At 33.0% G+C, this 21,053-nt stretch overlaps 1 protein-coding gene and 1 long non-coding RNA gene across 2 annotated transcripts in view; one reads left to right on the top strand and one right to left on the bottom strand.

Annotated features, from left to right (window-relative positions):
- USP34 (ubiquitin specific peptidase 34) overlaps positions 1-21,053 on the top strand; it is a 220,960-nt gene that overhangs the window by 166,529 nt on the left and 33,378 nt on the right. Inside the window, 17 exon segments of the mRNA XM_028516659.2 lie at positions 1,099-1,245; positions 1,333-1,389; positions 1,485-1,562; positions 2,136-2,230; positions 5,286-5,458; positions 8,280-8,433; positions 9,541-9,619; positions 11,062-11,115; positions 11,226-11,321; positions 14,177-14,241; positions 14,488-14,563; positions 14,652-14,699; positions 14,817-14,882; positions 16,683-16,763; positions 18,353-18,438; positions 19,415-19,583; positions 19,682-19,756. Of these exon segments, the coding sequence (XP_028372460.1) occupies positions 1,099-1,245; positions 1,333-1,389; positions 1,485-1,562; positions 2,136-2,230; positions 5,286-5,458; positions 8,280-8,433; positions 9,541-9,619; positions 11,062-11,115; positions 11,226-11,321; positions 14,177-14,241; positions 14,488-14,563; positions 14,652-14,699; positions 14,817-14,882; positions 16,683-16,763; positions 18,353-18,438; positions 19,415-19,583; positions 19,682-19,756 (1,599 nt within the window).
- On the bottom strand, positions 941-20,702 carry LOC118501097. Its single transcript, XR_004903677.1, has 3 exons — positions 20,398-20,702; positions 10,960-10,966; positions 941-951 (listed from the first exon to the last, which is right to left on the bottom strand). It is a non-coding gene; the product is annotated as an uncharacterized LOC118501097 (long non-coding RNA).

The following is a 21,053-nucleotide window of genomic DNA, read 5'->3' as shown; positions in this document are numbered from 1 at the left end:
TCTTTTTTCTTCTTAATTCTTCAAAAACTATAAAAGCAATAAATCTTTAAAAGAATAGAAAATCTTATGATATTATTCCCCTATTTAAAGCTCTTCAGTGGTTCTTTATGAACAGAATAGTATCCAGGTTCATCAGCATGGCACATACCCTGCATGATTTTGCTTCTTCCCTTCAACTTTCTTTATTATTACTCCCCATAATTCAGCCTCACTCCATAGTAACTATACAAGCCCTTTGAAGTCCATCACCCTTTTGAAGCCCTTTGTTTCATCACTTGTGTAGTTGTATATGCTACTGCTTCTGCCTGTGGCACTCTTCAGCATTCTTCTCCATTTTCTTCCTTCTGGCATCCTTCAAGAATGAACATGATTATCTCATCTAAGAGACCAAAGAATTCCATAAAGTATCTCCAAGTCACTGTAACTCAGCCATACCTACCAGTTGTGTTAAAAGTCACTTGTCTTACCTGTCAGAATCATGGGGACAGAGATTGTATCATTTATTTATGTATTTTTCAGCTTCCAATAAAGACTCAGTAAATGAGATTTTTAACAAAATTAGAAGATTTACTAGTCATCCCTTGATTCCACTTTTAATTTCTGTTTAATAGAGTTGGGACATTCTATCTGAACTGTCAAGAGCTAAAACTTTTAAACTGGTAAGAACTACACTTGATCTTAGCCAAAAGGCTGAGAAGCGAATAAAAACTTTTAAATTAATAAAACAAAAGTTCGGTCTGAAGTAAAACTTATTCACCCTGGAAAGATTTTGTGTTTTATGCTTCACAATATAAATCTGCATCCTTTGAGTCTCAAAATATTTTCTAGAAATTTCTAGACTTGAATAAATAATAATTACTTTTCAATAATTTAAGCATTTCCTGGCACCAGGACTATAAACAAATTGCTATGAAAAATAAAACAAAAATGGGAAAAAACAGCATTTTAAACCTTTATAGATTTACTATCTGTTTTGTTGTTGTGTTGATGTTTATTCATGAACCTTGTGATAATTTTCAAAATTTTATTTGAGACTTAGATTTGTTTCATTATTTTGTAATTCTTTCCCCTACTCCCATCCTCATCTTGCCTCTACAGGAGAGTGAATGCAAAGCATATAATCCTAGACCCTTTTGTAAAACATATACCATGGATAAGCAGCCTCTGAATACTGGCGAGCAGAAAGATATGACAGAGTTTTTTACTGACCTTATTACCAAAATTGAAGAAATGTCTCCAGAACTGGTTAGTACCAGAATATTGAAGCTTCTTTGAAATTTGTAGAGATTTGCCCAACTTTAATTACTGACATTTGTTTGTTTGTTTTTAAAGAAAAATACTGTCAAAAGTTTGTTTGGAGGTGTAATTACAAACAATGTTGTGTCTTTGGTAAGTGTTCTACATGTTCTTTACTTTTTGGAAATCTTAATGTGTATTTTAGCTTATCATAATGAATTACTAATATTTGACTCTCAATTGACCAGGATTGTGAACATGTTAGTCAGACTGCTGAAGAGTTTTATACTGTGAGGTGCCAGGTGGCTGATATGAAGAACATTTATGTGAGTAATGTATATATTTTTACAATTTTTCCTGCTATTAACTGTTTGTACATAGCAGATTTGTCTTTCATTGTGAAGTTAACTTTCATATTTTCATCTATTTTATTCATACTGTGCAACTCAGATAAGAAATATAGACCACAGAGCCAATTTTTTTTCTAATCAAAATTTAAATACCTCACATTTGAAATATTTGGTGAGATTCCTACAGCATTTTGTCATGAGTGGGAAAGAATGTTTTACTGAAATTAAGAATTAATTTTTTTAAAGATTTTATTTATTTATTTTTTAGAGAGGGAAGGGAGGAGAGAGAGAGAGAAACACATCAATGTGTGGTTGCTGGGGGCTCATGGCCTGCAACCCAGGCATGTACCCTGACTGGGAATCGAACCTATGACACTTTGGTTCACAGCCCGTGCTCAATCCACTGAGCTACGCCAGCCAGGGCTAAGAATTCACTTTTTTAAACTTTGTTTTCTTCTGTGTATTCTGTTCAAGTTAAAATTACTATCTTTTGTATTTTTGCATACTGTAAACAATAACATGAAACTTTAACTGTGGTTTTATACACAGGAATCTCTTGATGAAGTTACTATTAAAGATACTTTAGAAGGTGACAACATGTATACTTGTTCTCATTGTGGGAAGAAAGTACGAGCTGAAAAAAGGTATTTTTAAAAACTATAACGTTTATCATTTTGATAAATCATCAACTGGAAATAAAACACAAATTTTGTATAAATTAAAATTCTCTGATTAAGGATAGGGTTATCTGCTTGGAGCTTATTCTCATGTTAGTAGCTTTTCATTCAGTTACTGAAATATACTTTAAAGTACCCTTAAACATTTCAGATATTTTTCCCCTTTCAGTTAATCAAATATTTACCAAGATCTGCCTAATTGCTTAGTTCTCTGCTCTGTATTTCTAGAGCAAGAAAGAGTCTACTCATGAACTAAAGATATCCTCCTCTCAACCTCTAAAGTGAGAGATTTTTTCTTAAGAGCCCAGCCATAAGTTCAGGACAGAGTATTTGGGTGAAGATGTTTCAATTCTACAGGTGACTATTGAATGACAAATAGAAATTAGATTGAAAGAGCATCTTAGGCAGTTAGTTGCTAGGAACAAAGGCAGAGCAATTGAAATGACCTTGTATGTGCAAGGATTAGGCCAGCCTGCTGGTTCAGGTAGAGGATTTGCACTGACCAGTAATAGAAAGCAAGATTGGTAATATATAGTAACATCAAATGATTAATATTTAGATTTGGGGACTAACTGCATAATTGATTGATGGCATTAGGACATCTTCCTGGGAAAGAAGATAAGTATTTGAAAGGATTGAGACTTAAGCCAGCCTGAAAATGCAGAGGAAAAGGTGACAGAATCAAAACAAGGAAAGAAAGAAAATCAAAATAGGGTTGTACCCCAGAAAAGGGAGAAGAAAGTATTCAATTGATACAATTTATAGATATGCAGAAAACTGATAGCTGAGTAAAAAGCATTGAGTTCTGTTTCAAAAAGTTACTCTGTGTTTTGTCAGGTTGTAGCAATAAAAACAGGGTTATCAGGGTATATGGAATCCAGTGTAGATCATTCATTTTAGAAGTTTGACAATGAAGAACAGCGAAGAAGTTAGAATCTAGAAGAACTTTGGGATCAAACAGGAGTTTTCTTTCTTTTTCTAAGATTTTATTTATTTATTTTTAGACAGAGGGGAAGGGAGGGAGAAAGAGAGGGAGAGAAACATCAATGTGTGCTGCCTCTCACACACACCCACTGCTAGGGACCTGACCTGCATCCCAGGCTTATGCCCTGCCTGGGAATTGAACCAGCAGTCCTTTGGTTCCTAGGCTGGCACTCAGTCCACTGAGACACACCAGCCAGGGCTTTTCTTTTTCTTTTTCTAAGATTTTATTTATTCATTTCCAGAGAGATAGGAAGGGAGGGAGAAGGAGATTGAAAGAAACATCAATGTGTGGTTGCCTCTCTCATGCCCCCTACTTGGGACCTGGTCCACAACCCAGGCTTGTGCCCTGACTGGGAATTTAACCAGAGGCCCTTTGGTTCTCTGGCCAGCACTCAATCCACTGAGCCACACCAGCCAGAGCTAAGCAGTTTTCTAAATTAAATAGATCTGAGCATGTTTTAAGGCAGAGAATGAAAAGCCATTGCTTCAAATTGTTTAATTGAAGATTTTTTCCAGGTAAACATGCAGTTGAAAGGAAAGGTATTCTTTTTCTCAATTTCCAGATGTCAAGTTGGTTGCAAAAGAGAAAAGGTGTAGGTGGACATAGTAAAATGCAAGTATACTTGTGCAGGTAGTTACAGGAAGAAAACAAACTCATCTGACAAGAACTAGATTAGGGTAAGAGTTAAGGACTCACACAGAATGTTGTCAGTCAAAAGTGTTTTACTGTGGAGGAATAAAATGAGTCAATAAAAGATAATTGAAACAGTGAGTCATGTTCTTTGGAGAATCTCTTTTTAGTTGGAATAAACAAACTTGTTGAGTAAATCTGTCATTCATCTCTCCCATGCAAAAGTGTTATTCAGTCTTTTATACTTTTAGATGTCTTGTAATAACATGGCAAATGGTCATCAGAAATGGGCTGAGGGTCATATTCTGCTCTATCTTGAAACCTCTGGTTTTCTCAGTTTATTTATTCTTTCCTCACTAATTTTATCTACCACTGTAACAATGATCTTTGCTGACATTCTAATGATTCCCAAATTATCTAATTCAGAATTCTGTGCTCTTCCAACTGTCTACTTGTGTGTCTCATAGATTTAATAGGTCTATAACATAAAGTCTCATCTTTTCAGATGTTTATTTTATCCTCTGACCCAACACATGGTTCACTGCAACCACAAGTCCTTCAGTGATGCTTAGCTTTAGGATAAAGTTCTGACAAATACTCTAACATTACATATAAGACCCTTCATCATTTGACTCCTTTTGCTAGTCCCAAATAATTAGTAGTGATGACTTTTTAGACTTCTCATTCCCTTTGCTTATGACATCCTTTCCCTGCCTTCATCTTCCTAAATAACTTGAAGGGGGAAAAAAAACTGAGCTCTTGCTTTAAAGAAATTCTCTTTTGAATTCTGTGTGTACAGTGAAGTATTCCCTGAAATTCCTAGTTTTCATGAATCCTATTTTTTATATGTATATTTTATTTAAACTGCATTTTTGGTTTTTTAAACTTGAAGTAGCAATATGTCAGCCATAAGATTTAGGTAACCAGTTGACTTGTTGCTGCTGTTCTGATTATTGTAATACCAGGCATCACATATTGAATGATATTTGCCAGACAGTGTTCTATTAAAGTTGTAGGGAGTAGACACTTACTCTCCATTTTACAAATCAGGAATTAAGCTCAGGGTAAGTCACTTTTTTAGAGTCACATAAATAATAAATGATGCAGAGAGACTATGCAAAATAAATACTTCAACCTTTGTCATGTAAGGTAGGTAAGAAAGGGAACCAAAGACCCCTTTGCCTTTGAAGTAGGTGTGGCTCTTTTCTGCGGCTCTTTGAGCTTCCATAGCCCCTTTACATATCTACATCATGGCATTTACCACAGTCTGCTGTAATTTATGTAGACAAAGGAAAGCTTTTTCAGAATGAAAAATGTTTTAACAAGGGGATACACATGTCCCCCTCTTGAAGTATTTTTGAAAGACAATTTTTAACAAAAGTTATTATTTTTTTTTCTGTCCTTCAGGGCGTGTTTTAAGAAATTGCCTCGCATTCTGAGTTTTAATACTATGAGGTATACATTTAATATGGTCACAATGATGAAAGAGAAAGTGAACACACACTTTTCCTTTCCATTACGTTTGGATATGACACCGTATACAGAAGATTTTCTTATGGGAAAGAGTGACAGAAAAGAAGGTAATTTTCCATCTCTTTTCTCTTATTGTAAGTCTCTATAACTAGATAGTCATAAAGTTGTAATCAATATGCACCTAACAAAATTAAATTGACTGTTAGAAGAATGTTTTTAAAGACAGTATGGCACGTTCAGTCAGTTAGCAAGTAAATACGTAATTATCTACTAGGACTATGTTCTAGGCACTCTCCTAGGCATTGGAGAAAATGTAGTGGTTCCTGCCCTTGTAGAACTTAAGTCTACTGGGCAAGTCTCATATTGAACAAGAAATTACAAACATGAATGTGTTGTCAAATAGGACAGTAAATGTATTTCAGTTCCAGGGGAATTAGCGAGGGCTTTTATGAGAAGGTGACATTGAAGCAGAGCTTGAGTATGAGCTAGATTGAAAGGAATGGATAAGCTCTTTAATGGGTGGGAGTGGGGTTCATAAAATGGGCAGAAGACAGTGGCCTGATAATTTTTTTTGTAGGTCATGTTAATAATTTTGATCTTTATTCAGTGTGGAAACCACTGGAAGATTTTGAGCAGGGAACTGAAATGGGAACCAGGTGGGATCTGGAAAAGGTTAATCTGACTACAGCAATCAAAATGGATTCGAGGATGATGAAAGGGATGTGGGGAGGCCATTCTGGTAAACTACAGAGATGGTAACTTAGATGAGAAAGCATACGGTAAGGTTTGAGAAGTGGATGGAGCTACAGTTAACAGGACTTGTTGATTGAATGAATAAACAAATCCAACAAAGTTGTTGAACATCCACCTCCTATGTAATTTGGTATTCTTTTAGTAATGGGAATATAGTGACAACAAAGAATGAAGGTATCTGTTTCTTTGAAGCTTACATTTTAGTCAGTCTCTTACTAGAGTGAGGAGGAAAAGTCAATAATGACTTGGGTTTCTGGAAGAATCAGCCAGGTGAATAAGGGGGTCGTTATTTCAAGACCTCAAGAAAGAGGAAATGTGGTCAGAATGGTTGAATGCTAAAGAAAAGGAACAGTTTTATTAAGAACACAATGGAACATAATGTATCATGTAGAAGATTTTTGGTTATCTTTATGTAGAGCAGTTTCATTTGGGTGTTGAAATAGGAAGGAAGATTGCACTGAGTTAGATAAGGCCCTTCGTTCATAAGTAGTGACCTCCAAATAGTTGTTACTTTCATAAGACCAGTGATTTTCAAACATCTGTGTATGTGCCTTAAGGATCCCAGAGTGAGGAATGGAAATGGATGGGAGAAGAAAGCAGAACAAATCCAGTGCTTGCCTTTTCCATTTTTTCTTTAGCCAGAGAAGTTCCATTTTACATAGGAAGGTTCCTGGAAACTTTTCTTTCTATAAAAAGTTCTGCTGATTTAAAATTTAAGGTTTGCAGAAGCTGCCATAAGATTTAGGGAAAAGAACGATGTTTCAATCTTTATACTCTATTGTCTGGCCTTCACTGAGCATTCAATAAAAGTTTTATGCTCTTTAAATGAGAGATGCAAGAGGTGTGAACAACGAGTGCAGGGTAATCTTTCAAGAGAACATATTCTTTAAGGAACATGGAGTTATGGGAGGTAATTTTTAAAGTTTAATTTCAGTAAGTTTAGAAGTTGCAGAAAATGAGCCAATAGGGATGATAAGTTTAAAAATACAGGTGAAATTAAGAAGTGGACATTATATACATGCTGCTTACTTTTTAGGATTTTTTTCAAACCCTTTATAAAATTATAGCAAGACTGCACAGGAACTGTGCTTCATGGTATTTTTTCATAATGCTTCATGGATGGAAGTAGCAGAAACTTATATTAACATAAAGGAATTTGTTAGGCCACAGGGGATGCATTTAGAGTCAGACCCTAGCACATCCAACTCCTCAGCCACTGCTTTGACACTGTCAGTCATTTCTTCCTCTCCACCTAATTACCACTTCATTTTCTAGTTTAGACTGTGCACACAAGTCAGTCAAATCTGCTCTCACTTGCTCTGATTTTACAGTTGTCACTAGGTATCTCAGAGAATTGGTTCCAGGGCCCCTGTAGATAAATCCACAGATAACTCAAGTCCCATATATAAATAGTGTAGAACAATGCATACATTTGGCCTTTGACATCTGCAGATTCCTAACTGCAGAATCCTAACTGTATACAAAATACTGTTTTCTGTCTGCCTTGGATTAAATCCACAAATGTGAACCTTATGGATATGGAGGGCCTACTGTACTTTTTCCTTTCTATGTGATGCCAGGAATACAGATCATAAATCATATATCTTCTTTAAACTTAAACCATTCTGAAGGTTTTTTTCCTTAGTGTATTTAATATCTTTCAAGTTTAAATCTTTATGGGCAGGAAGTATATTTTTTATTTTCATTTCTGTCTACATAAAGCTTCTAATATAGAGTGCTTCCTATTAACTGATAGTTGGAAACATACTATCAGTACTGTGCCCCCATTTTCCTTAACATGAGACAAAAAGACCTAAATATGTTAATGCCCTTTTATATTTTGTGTTTGCTCCTAATAAAGGTAGTACAAAATGCTTCATTCATATTTATCTATTTTAAAAGAAACAGCCAGATTAAACAAAAGGAACATAGTTTGTATTTATATATCACATGGAGGTTGTCCATAGTTATGTACTAACACATGGTTGTTCCAATGATTCGTATAAATGTTTCTTAAAATTTTAGGCTATGGATGGTGAGTCACTAGTAAATATAGTTGTTTTGTAAAGTATTCGTACATATTTCTGTACATAAAGTATGTTATATAAAGTGATTCTAAGATGTTACTGTGCAGTTTTCAAAATTATTGCCATTATTTTATGTAAATCATTTCAGGTTTTAAGGAAGTCAGTGATCATTCAAAAGACACAGAGAGCTATGAGTATGACTTGATAGGAGTGACTGTTCACACAGGAACAGCAGATGGTGGGCACTATTATAGCTTCATCAGAGATATAGTCAATCCACATGCCTACAAAAACAATAAATGGTGAGTTTTAAATATTTCATTGGAATTTTTAAAAATCTTTTCTTTAAATAGAAGTTTATAATAGTTTTCTCTTTAGATTTTGTTTTCTGATTTTAGTTTTCTAAAAACTTTCTATAAATTTAGAAAGGGGTTAGATGGAATTTTTAAATGAAAGTGACTTTCAAAAATCACTTATTATTCTTAAACTTTATGGATCACCAGACTCTTCTGAAAATTTGATGAATGCTTTCCTGAGAAAAATGACACACAAAATTTTACACACAACTTTATATTCATAGAAAATATTGTACCTTCAAGATCTTACCTGTGTGCACTCATTCAAAAGCTATCATTTACTGAATGCCTTCTATAGGGTGGCCACAAAGTCCATATATATTCTAATAGGAAGTTCCCCTTCATCCTTCATTCTCTTTACCTTAACTTTACCCTTTGACACACACATTCTTTTTTCGCATCTTTCATCAAGTTAATGGTTAGAAGTCATTAAATCAATTTTTACATAACTTTTTTTGGTCTTCAGATGTTGTGGTTAGGTAGAATCTTGTGTACAAACAGACTATATCTGTGCTGGGCAGTGTTCTTAGTGTTGGGGGTATTGCTTTGAACATTTACATGAGTACATTGATCTACAGTTAGCATAGTTTTGTTCAGCTGTTTCTTTTTAAGCCATCATGTCCATGATATCTTTAACTTTTTTGTCCTTTTGAATATTTCCATAAATATGTTTTAAATCTTTTTTGATCATGATCATAAATTTTTAAATGGCATCTTTATCTTTAGAAGTTGTTTCATCCCCTTTTTATCTGTTCAGTAGTTTTACATGTTCTATTTAATGCATACTTTCAATTGTTTTTTATGAATTCTTGTTCTGGGTTATAAATGGATCTCAAATTTTAGGGTGGTTATGACTATGTTATAAAATTATATTCCCAATTTCTAGTGGATTAGAGTTGTCAAAATAAGAGCTTAGTTAGAATTTACCTTATATTAATTATAGTTGATAATTATTTATATCAGTATGTAATTTAAATACTTTTAAAATAGGCAAAATACAGAGATATTAGTGTGCATATATATACTTTATTAACACTGTGTACTCTGTTTTAGGTATCTTTTTAATGATGCTGAGGTAAAACCTTTTGATTCTGCTCAACTTGCCTCTGAATGTTTTGGTGGAGAGATGACAGTAAGTTGTATTCAGAAATTATAAATGGTTTATGATCTTTCAAATTGCTTTGCAGTGTCATAAAATCCAATAGCAGAATTGCTTTTTTTTAAAGATTTTATTCATTTTTAGACAGAAGGAAAGGGAGGGAGAAAGAAAGGGAGAGAAACATCTGTGTGTGGTTGCCTCCTGCATGCCCCCCATTGAGTCCCGGCCCGCAACCTGGGGACATGCCCTGACTGGGAATCAAACCAGCAACCCTTTGGTTTGCAGGCTAGTGCTCAGTCCACTGAGCCACACTAGCCAGGGCTCACTTAACTTTTTTTTAATCATTATAATTAAATCTAAATTTTATTCAGCTGGCATTTATGGGAAGTGCAGTATGTTTAGAGTATGTGATAGTGGGAAATATTTTAACAGTTACTATTTTTGCCTTCAACTGATTAAGAAATTTAAGACTTGAAAATTAAATAATAGTATAGGAATTGAATTACATTGCCATGAGACATTATAATTGAATAAGTTGTTTTCTTGAATGCTTTGGGATTAGAGCCAAAAGAAATTACTCTGTATAGTCTTAATATGAACACTTTTTAACAAGGAGGTTGGACTAAGCTAACTTTAAAGAATTATTCGTTTAGTGCCTTTTGTAAAGCAGCAGCAACCTGGTTATTACAAATGAGAAAGTAGAAAAAGAATAATTTGTTTGTTACATAATTAGAAGTAAAATGTAAGAAAAGATAGGTTGAATTAGTATTATAATTTCACTCTTCATAGGCATTTTATCCTAATACCAATTCTCCAAAAAAATTTTTAATACCCTGTTGATTCTTATAAGTCATGTTTTTAATAGTCTTTCCATTTCACAGATCAGCCCAGATAGACCGGTTTTCATTTTAATAGCCATGTTGGTTATGAAATAACTGTTCTCATTTTGGACCTTAGTAAAGGGCGTTTTTTTTTTGTTGTTGTTGCTCTTTGGTGTTCTTATGTACTATTCTGAAGAGAAAAGAAGAAGTAGGAAAATTGCTACCACTTTGGAAATGGGTAGGAAAAGGAAGTAAATAATGAGTTACCACTGAAGCCACCACTAAACTGATTGCATCTCTAGACGTTATTCCTAGGACGTTTCCTCAAAAAAAAAAAAACCCCAAAAAGTAAATAAAAGTAAACTTTGCAAAAAGCTCTTCTCTTAAAAGATAGTTTTTTAAATTACAAGTCCATTTTCTTCCCTTATTCTTCATACATATTATGATAAAGTACCTTCAAATGTATTGTGAATCTTCTTTTTTTTTAGTATGCTTAGTCAAAAAGTTCTGTCAATGTTTTTATGAAAGTAATGCTATTTGAAAACTATTTACAAAGTTACTATATAGTATTCAGTAGTTTTTTGATATATTTTATATGAAAATATAACTGAGTATACCCATTTTCTAAAGAAGGAAACTTATTTTTTAAAACAGACCAAGACCTACGATTCTGTTACAGATAAATTTATGGATTTCTCTTTTGAAAAGGTAACTGTTTCTTTCATATACAATTTTATACTATTTTCTTTTTTCCATGTTGCCTACTTTTGTAGTTATATTTTGTCAAAGTGAAAATATACTTTTTTTTCTTCTTAAAGACACACAGTGCATATATGCTGTTTTACAAACGCATGGAACCAGAGGAAGAAAATGGAAAAGAATACAAATTTGATGTTTCATCAGAATTACTAGAGGTATAAATTAATCTAACTTTAGCAACAGTTTGAAAGCATGTTTAAGTATTTTTGCAAGTAATGTACTATGATATAAGAACAGGCTAGGACAACAAAGATTTATAAAAAGCCGTCATTACTGAGTGTTTGTTGTGTCAGTATTGTAAACTCAGTCAGCCAAAAGTACAAAAAGTAAATCTCAAGAAGGTTATACCTGAAAAAATATTCTTCCATCTAGGCAGTTTAGTTTAGTTTTTACTATCTAATTGATGTGTTGATACTTGCACTGTGTGGTCAAGCATTAAAACTGAGTGGATTTTGTTCCCCCCGAACTTAATATGTATTAAAAACTGGTATCTTGCCTACACATATTACTGATAAAAAGCTAAGAATATTGTCTTCTTTAACCCCTTGAATTGGATTTACCAGAAAAATTAGATGCTTCACTACATTTTAGGTTATTAAACTCACCTATTTATATAATAATTTCAACCATCATCACAATTAAAATTGAATAGATTAAAATCACAATGATGTGTAAGACTTTATGCCCCCAAGATATTCGGATAAATGTAGACTTTGTTCTATATGAGGACTCAATAGTCAATTTTTTTAACTCAGTAGTATTTAATGACAGCCCATTGTGAAATAAAAATGAAATTTAAAATAAAAGCTTAGTGATGTATATTGTTCATTTACATCAGTGGTTCTGAACCGCCTTATATTCTTAAAAAATTATTAGCAGCTTTAGAATTTTTTAAATAGTAGTTTTGATGTGGTTATAGCAATATTTACCGTATTAGAAATTACAATAAATTTTTAAAATTTGTATTCATTTAAAAATAACAAAAGTACATAGCATGGTAATAAAAATTTAAGGAGATTAAAGTAAGTGGAAAAATTATTAGTAATATTGAAGAAAAATTAAGAAAAGTAAAGTGGTTGATGGAATTAGGACAAGCTGATTAATCATGTGGAAAAATGTTTCTTGAACAATACCATTCAGTGAGAAAAGTGCCCCTGTTTTACATTTTTGCAAATCTCTTTAATATCTGATTTAATACAAGACCATTTGTATCTCATAAGAGGTTCTGTATTTGGTTTATTGTGGTCTCATCATTTAACCTCTGTAAAAACTTTATTGTATGCTTAGGGGAGAATGAGTAAAAAATTGTTCTGACCTTACGGATACCCTGAAAATGTCATAGGGAAACCCATAGCTCTCTGAACTATTCTTTGAAAATCACTGATTTAGGTACGTTGACAAAAGGGAATCCCAGACCTTTGCATATTTGTAATAATGAAGTAATGACAAGAAAAACAAACTGAATTGTGTTAGAATATTCTTAATTATAGGCCTAAACCAACCATTTTTCTCTATCATAGTTTCAGATTGTTAATTTAAAATGTTTACCTGCACATACATTTTACCAAAAATTTAAGTAAAAATATTACTGTTACTTAACATTAATATAGATTTTAGATATTAACTGGAATCTGGACCTTTAGATTTGTTCAGTTAAAATATAGCTAGTAGCAGACTCCCCCAGAAGGCAAATAGGAAATTATAGAACCATAAGATAAGTAAACAGACATTATAAATAGTAGTGACAATTATGGATAAAACAAGGAGAGTACACAAAAAGTGTAGTTGAATTGGGAATGCCGGGGGAGGTGATCAGGAAATGTGTCCTTCAAGTTTGACTTGAAAGTTAGTGAGAAGTTAATCATGTGAAAAGTACTTCAGACAAAGAGAACATTCTGTATAGTTTCCTGAGGGAAGGATAGAGCTAATTGGCATGTTTTAGGGGCTGAAAGGTGACCTCTGTGGCTGTGGTGATAAATAAGTGCAAGAAAGAATGATCCAAGATGAAGTTGGATGGGTATATAGAAAACACTTAAGAAAGTTCTTTTGTATCAATGTCATGCAGTAGTTTCACACTGAGACACACATACCTAGTTGGCTCCACATACATTTTATTGATACAATGCAAAAAGGACAATCAAAAAACAAGATGAATATTTCTGTAGAATAGAAATGGAACAAAATTAAATGCAGTAAGTCTGATGAAAATCATGGGACTACCAGGCTTTAGGTCCAAAGCAGATAATGGTGGCCAAAGCAAAGTTTCAGGTCTTGTAGCAGAAAGGAGACAGTTCCTAACTAAAGGAAGAAACTTGGAAGAGGGCTCAATTGCTGTGAAAAGGCACTTGATTGGGATAGGTGAGTGCTGTCAAACTCCCCCTGTGGCTACAGCTTTATAGAAAGCTGTATGCCTGGAAATGCTAGAGGACCAACAACTCTGAAGCAGGGCCATTTAATGACTGGTTATGATTTTCTAAATATAATGTAGAGCAGGCGTTCTAATAGATGCGATTATAAAACCTGATGAAGGAACATACAAACTAAAAACAGCAAAGCAGTGGTATAGGACTAATGTCAGAAATAATTATTTTTCATGATTTTTATAGAGTAAACAGGGAAATCACCTCACATATAGGTCTGCCACCTGCATTAAATTTTTTTATTTTGCCAGTTTTTAAACATACTTTCTCTCATAACCTATTCTTATCAATACGTAATATAACATAGTTTTATTCATTTATATATTTGTTCTTCAAACACATGGGATTTCAGAGTTTTTATTTTATAAATACATTTCTTAAAGACTATAATCACTTGAGGTATCCAGATATATAATAATAAATTGGAGCAGGATTAATATCTTATAGTACTCCCATGTTCCATATGTCTGGAAGAAAATCAACATGAATTTAAGTTTGTATATTTTTGGAGCTTTGTTTCTAAAATATTGGTAAAATGTAATGAAGCAAATGGTTTCTGGTATCTGATGTTAACATTTTTTTTTCTTCAGTGGATTTGGCATGATAACATGCAGTTTCTTCAAGACAAAAATATTTTTGAACATACATATTTTGGGTAAGTATGGTAAATTTTATAATAGATTTTTTAAAGTTTTATTGATTTATTGGGGTGACATTAGTTAATATAATTATATAGGATTCAGGTGTACTTTTCCATAATCTATCATCAGTATAATATATTGTGTGCTTACTACCCAAAGTCAAATCCCCTTCTGTCACCATTATCCCCCATTTACCTTTTTTGTTACACATTTCAGTTATTCTCTAAAAAGAATTTCAACTTGCTATTTTTAAATTCCAGGTTTATGTGGCAGTTGTGTAGTTGTATTCCCAGTACATTACCAGATCCTAAAGCTGTATCCCTAATGACTGCAAAGGTAATAAATATATAAGCCTTTGATAATTTTTTCAAAATTGACTACTTTAAAATAATTATTTTTTGCTTAATTTTATCTTTTCTTATAGTTAAGCACTTCCTTTGTTCTAGAGACATTCATTCATTCAAAAGAAAAGGTATGCATTTTATTTTGTGCATTTTTGTGACTTGATATCTTTTGGTTTTTATTGTCTTTAGCTGAGAAGTCCTTATGTCTTAACTTCTTCTTCTCCTTCTTCTTCTTCTTTATTTAGCCCACAATGCTTCAGTGGATTGAATTGTTGACCAAACAGTTTAATAATAGTCAAGCAGCTTGTGAGGTGAGTTGAATAATTCACTTTTTTGTTATGTTTTCTTAACTTAGATGCCATGGCAAAATTGTTTTATCTGTCAAAGCATAAGCTGGGAGCCCAGTTTGAGTTATTCCTAAAACACTTGATAGCTGAGAGAAGATTATAGTTTATGTGTCACATCTATTATACTGCTTAAATAATTGATTTTTAAGTTATTTAAAAATCGTTTGGTTCCCCTCACCATGTATTAGAAGGAAAAAGTATAGAAAATTCAAAGACTACTAGATATTTCGTAACTACTCTTGAATGTTAACAGAATACTGAAAATGTTTATCTCCCCTCCCACTCTGAGAAAAATATACATGTGTCCCAGTAGATCAGTTTATGTTCAATATTGTCTGTTCCCATATTGCATAATCAGAGACATCCGTAAAGATAATTACACACAGATAATGATCACTTAACCATATTACCATCTTAATATTATTTATAATTTTTGATTTGCTTACAAAACTTTTAAGAGGTGGGAGATAGCAGCATAGTACGCAATAGAGATGAAATTAGTTGAACATTTTATCTTATATAGAAGGTCATCTAATTATGGTTTGTAGTGATGAAATTGGAGAATCTGTTTATTACAAATTTCAAGCACAAATGTTTAATTTTTCAAAACTTAATAATGAACATTTCAAAACATGCACAAAAATAGAGATGTATGTACCTATCGCCCAATTTCATCAAAAGGTGACATTCTTTTTTTTTTTCATATATTTCTGCCCCCCACCTTTTTTCAGCTAAAGTATCTCAAAGCAAACACAGATACCATATCATACATCCATAAATGCTCAGTATGTATCTCTAATAGACAAGAACTTTAAAAATAAAAATACATATGTAACATGATTCTGTTCACTCCTAGTAAAATTAGAACCAGTTCTTTTATATCCAGTACCCATTCCATGTTCAGTTTTCTTTAATTGTCTAAAACAGTGTGCTTTTCAGTGATGTGTTTAAATGAATATTACAAATAAGGTCCACATTTGCTTTTGTTTCTTAAATCTTCTTTTATCTATTAAGTTCCTTTTTTTTCCTCCTTGCCACTTTGTCATTATTTGTGTAGGGTTTTCCACATGGCTGGCTTTGACTGATTGCATCCTCTTGGTGGTATCTAACATGTTTCTCTATTCCCCTTCCACTTTATGATTTTTAAGCTGTTTCATAGATCTGGAGGGTTGATTGATTAGGTCATATTTTATTTTGTTTTGATTTTTTAATAAATTTTTTACTTCAGTTTTTTAACTAAAGATTTGCTTCTGGAACTCTGTCAAGGAGTTAAAAGTTTCTACAGTTTTTATTAATTGTGCATATGTATATATGGCAGTACAATTCAATAGAAGAGCTAAATATGTGCTTAATATGTTGAAATCAGTGGGAAATTGTTCTTAGCTTAGGTAATGAAGCATGTTTTTTGTTATCAAGAGAACATAATTTGTTTTTAAACATAAAAAAATGAATCATACTCTGATCATGACAATAGAAACAAAAGATTCTCCAGTATGACATTTATGCGGACTAAGAGAAAAACAGTATTCATTTTATTATAAGGACTGAATGTTGCCATCATGCAGGTTGTGCATCTGAGGTATTCTGTAATAAGGTAATCCTGATTATGACTTCAGGCATTTTAGATTTTAGACTAACAATTGAAAAATCTTTTTTGGTTAGAACTTCAAATAACTGAAACATTAATGAGAAGTAAAATCTTTATGTGATTTTTATCCCAACAAGCATTGGTTAAATGTTAAAAATCACACTGATTTTTTACAGTGGTTTTTGGACCGAATGGCTGATGATGACTGGTGGCCAATGCAGATATTAATTAAGTGCCCTAATCAAATTGTGAGACAGGTAAGAAAAAATTTATTTGAAAAAGAAATGGCTTTCAGTTAATTCTAAAATTGCCTGAGACTATGTCTTAACCCACCTTTTATAGTAATTTGGAAAGATCAGCCTCTTAGCATAAAAGTCATTTTTCTATTGTTTTCACCAGCCTTTTTTTTTTTTTTTTTTTAAGCAAATTAGATGTTATTTCAATCAAGTGATTTAAATCATTTACATGTCCTGGTGATAGGAAGATAGCTATAAGCCACTTTTTCTCTCAGATCCTACTGTCTGCTTTATGAGTTGTACTGATTCTTTTTCAGATCCTTAGATATTCTAACCATGGGGAATGAAATGAACAGTTTATAAATCATTTCTGTGACAAGTTCTGAGCTGTCACATGCATATTTGTTTTGCTAACTGGAAAATTAGACAAGGAAAATCTTAATACTACTTTATGTTCATTTATGACACAAACCTGAAAGTTTTATCTGAAATATGTCACATTTCAGTTATTGAGATATAGTTTTTATATTATGAAATTCACCCAGACCTTTCCAAGTATAAAATTTAGTGGTTTTTGATAGGTTTCCAATCTTGTTACAACCATTATCTATCTGATTTTATAACATTCCAAAAAGAAGCCCATACCTATTAGCAGTCACTCCCCATTTTATCCTGTCTCTTCTCACCAGCCACTGGCAACCACTAATCTACTTTATCTTTCTGTAGATTTGCTTATTCTGACCACTTCGTATAAATGGAAACATATAGTATGTGGTCTTTCGTGACTGACTTCTTTGATTTAACAATGTTTTCAAGATTTATCCATGTTGTATCATGTACCTATACTTCATTTCTTTTCATTGCCAAATATCATTCCATTAAATGGATATTCCAAATTTTGTTTATTCATTTAGCAATTGAAGAACATTTGGGATGTTTCCACTTTTTGGCTATTTTGAATAATGGTGCAATGAGCATTTGTGTTCAAATACTTCTGTGGACATAGGTTTTCAATTTTATTTTGATATGTATCCAGGAGTAGAATACCTGGGTCATATTGTCACTTTTATGTTTAACAATTTTGGGAACTATCAAACTGTTTTTCATAGGTTCTATATCATCTTATATTCCCACCAGCAATCTATGAGGGTTCCAGTCTCACTACACCTTCTTTAACATTTTTTTACTGTCTTTTATTTTAGCCATTCTCATGAGTATGAAGTAGTATCTCATTTTGGTTCTGGTTTGTATTCCCCTAATAATTAATATTAAGCATGTTTTCATGTGCTTATTGGCCATTTACACATCTTATTTAGAGACTCTCCACTAGTTAAGAGAATCTTATGAAGCTTTGTTTTTTGTAGTCTCTATTCCTGAAATGTATTGTTTGTTTTTGATTTTCCCTACTATAAAACTGAATATTGTTTTTCAGGCTAACTTTGTCTTATATGTTCAGTCTGTGGTCGAGACTCCACGAAAGCTTTAGATTGTCAAAAGATTTAATCTGTGGGCAAAATGTAAATGGATGGCAGAGAAATTTTTGAATCATGTTAATTTTTTTAGTATCTGATGTGAGTGGCTCTTGGTTTGTTGAATCTTTTCATTTACAGATGTTTCAGCGTTTGTGTATCCACGTGATTCAAAGACTTAGACCTGTGCACGCTCATCTCTACCTACAGCCAGGAATGGAGGATGGGTAAGAAGTTATCTCTTGAACATTTTATTTTTAAGCTTTTTAATGATCTGCCTAAAAAATATGTTTTTAATTTATTTACTTTTAGAGTGAGAGGAAGTGAGGGAGAAAGAGAGGGAGAAAAACATCCATCGGTTGCCTCTCTCATGCCCTGTAACTTGGGACCAAACCCGAAACCCAGGCATGTGCCCTGAGTGGGAAAGAAACAGACAACCTTTTGCTTTGGGGGGTGATGCCCAACTGAGCCATGCCAGTCAGGGCCAAAGTATTTTTAAATATCCACAATGAAATATTTAAGTTCTTTTATTTAAAAATAATCTGTTATAAGCATGGATGGAACTGAAAAGCATTATGCTAAGCAAAATAAGCCAGGCGGTGAAAGACAAATACCATATTATCTCACCTTTATTAGGAACCTAATCAATAAAACAAACAAGCAAGCAAAATATAACCAAAAACACTGAAATTGAGAACAGGCTGCCAGTGACCAGAGCGGAGAGACGAGGGAATTTCAGGGGAAAAGGGTGAAGGGTTTGCAGGAACAAATATAAAGGACACATGGACAATAACAGGGGTGGGTGGAAACAGGAGGGAGGTGGGGAGGGCAGGGCTCTTGGGCTGAGGTGAGGGGAAAAGGCAGAAAACTGTACTTGAACAACAATAAAAAAATTAAATAAATGAAAATACTCTGTTACAATACAAACCAAGAAGGTTTGTATTAAAGTTAAAAAGTTTTCACTTTTTGTTTTATTTTGTATTAAGTGCATTTTTAAAATCCTGTACAAATGACTCTGTCTTTTGTTTGAATTGATTTAGCCAGACACAATTACTAGAATTCAACTACTTCTATTGTTGTTAATTGTACTTATTATTACAAAAATGAAAGAAAGAAATTCAGGTTTTCAAAACAGTTCTCCTGGAGTATCTATCTCCTCCAGACTTCATGCTTTATTTAAGATACATTAAATTGTGTTTTCAGGTCAGATGATATGGATGCCTCAGTAGAAGATATTGGTGGTCGTTCATGTGTCACTCGATTTGTGAGAACTCTGTTATTAATTATGGAACATGGTGTAAAACCTCACAGTAAACATCTTACGGAATATTTTGCCTTTCTTTATGAATTTGCCAAAATGGGTGAAGAAGAGGTGAGGCTGCGTCTTGTTTGTTTCTGATATTATGTACCTATTTTCAGTATTTAAAATTTGTTTTTATATTATTTTTAAATCAATATTTTTATTTTTAGAGCCAGTTTTTGCTTTCATTGCAAGCCATATCTACAATGGTACATTTTTACATGGGAACCAAAGGGCCTGAAAATGTAAGTACAATTCTCTTATTTTAGGGATTTAGAGGCCATGTTTATAAATTTGTATCATAGAAAGTCATTAGATATTAGAACCCTTTAAAATCTCTTGTGGCACTGATATTAAATAATTTTAAGGCTGTAAGCTTATTGATACTTTTAATGAATATAGCAAGAGAAGAAACAATTAAGTAATAAATTTCACTGTAAGGCCCTGGAAGAAATCAAATAAATTTAGGTGAAAATGGCCACCAAATGCTTTCAGATTCTATCATTAGCAGGTTGTTTTGGTGAACATTTTTGTTGCCCATAATTTTTAAGCCCTTTGCTATTGAGTTTGTCAGAGTCTTCCAAAAATTTAAGTAGCGTGTCTATTTATATATTAAAGCATCACGTGAATTTTGTTTTCTTGGTAATGACCACATTGGATTGAATGCTCTGTTTGCACTTAGAATAACACTAAGTGCTCTCAAGTGTTCCTAAGCTCCTGAAAGCCATAATATATGTCAGGGAGAATATACATGTGTTAGATAAGCTTCATTCAGGCAAGAGCTATGGTACTGTTTGCTGTGAGTTTAATCCTTTTTGCAACCCTAAGAGAGGTGTAAGTACTTTTGTTATTTCCATTTGATGAAATTAAGGCATAAGGACATTACCTGTATTTTTCGGACCACAAGACGTGCCTAGGTTTTAGAGGAGGAAAATAGGGGGAAAATTTTTTAAAGCAAAAAATGTGGCAAAATATTTGATAACATAATATTTCACCAATGTAAATGTAAACAGAACTCAGCAGCAGCATTAACAACCAGTATTCCTTCCAAATGGGCGGGGGCGGGGGTGGGGGGAGGCATCTTATAGTCCGAAAAATACAGTGACTTGTTTTAGATCATAGTGGGCTGGGCTTTCATCCTTGGTCAAACTCCTGGTCTAAACTATTAATCACTATAGTATAATGCTTTTCAGAATATGGACAGTTAGGTAACTCTAACATATATGGCTCCTTGTTCAGACTGCTTTTCTTTTGCTTTGTTAGATCATAAAATCTTTTTTAGTCTCTTGCATTTCAAAGCTCAAATGAGTATCTCTTTTAAATACCTGCTGTTTGGATTATTTGACAACTACAGATAAGGATGCCTTAATTTGTGTAATCAGTAGTTTTATTAACTAGAAAATACTGTTTTATCATACGCATAAAGTTTGATCCCGATTTATTTTCATAGGGGCTTGCCTATAAGAAAAAATAGTAGGGGATTTATCTATTAAGTAAGGTAAATAATTACAGAATGGAGAATTATTGCTCTTTACATTTCTG

Source organism: Phyllostomus discolor, chromosome 6 (genome assembly GCF_004126475.2).
Source record: "Phyllostomus discolor isolate MPI-MPIP mPhyDis1 chromosome 6, mPhyDis1.pri.v3, whole genome shotgun sequence".
NCBI lineage: Eukaryota > Metazoa > Chordata > Mammalia > Chiroptera > Phyllostomidae > Phyllostomus > Phyllostomus discolor.
Note: the sequence above shows the minus strand (reverse complement) of the source record. Positions and strands in the feature narration are given on the sequence as shown.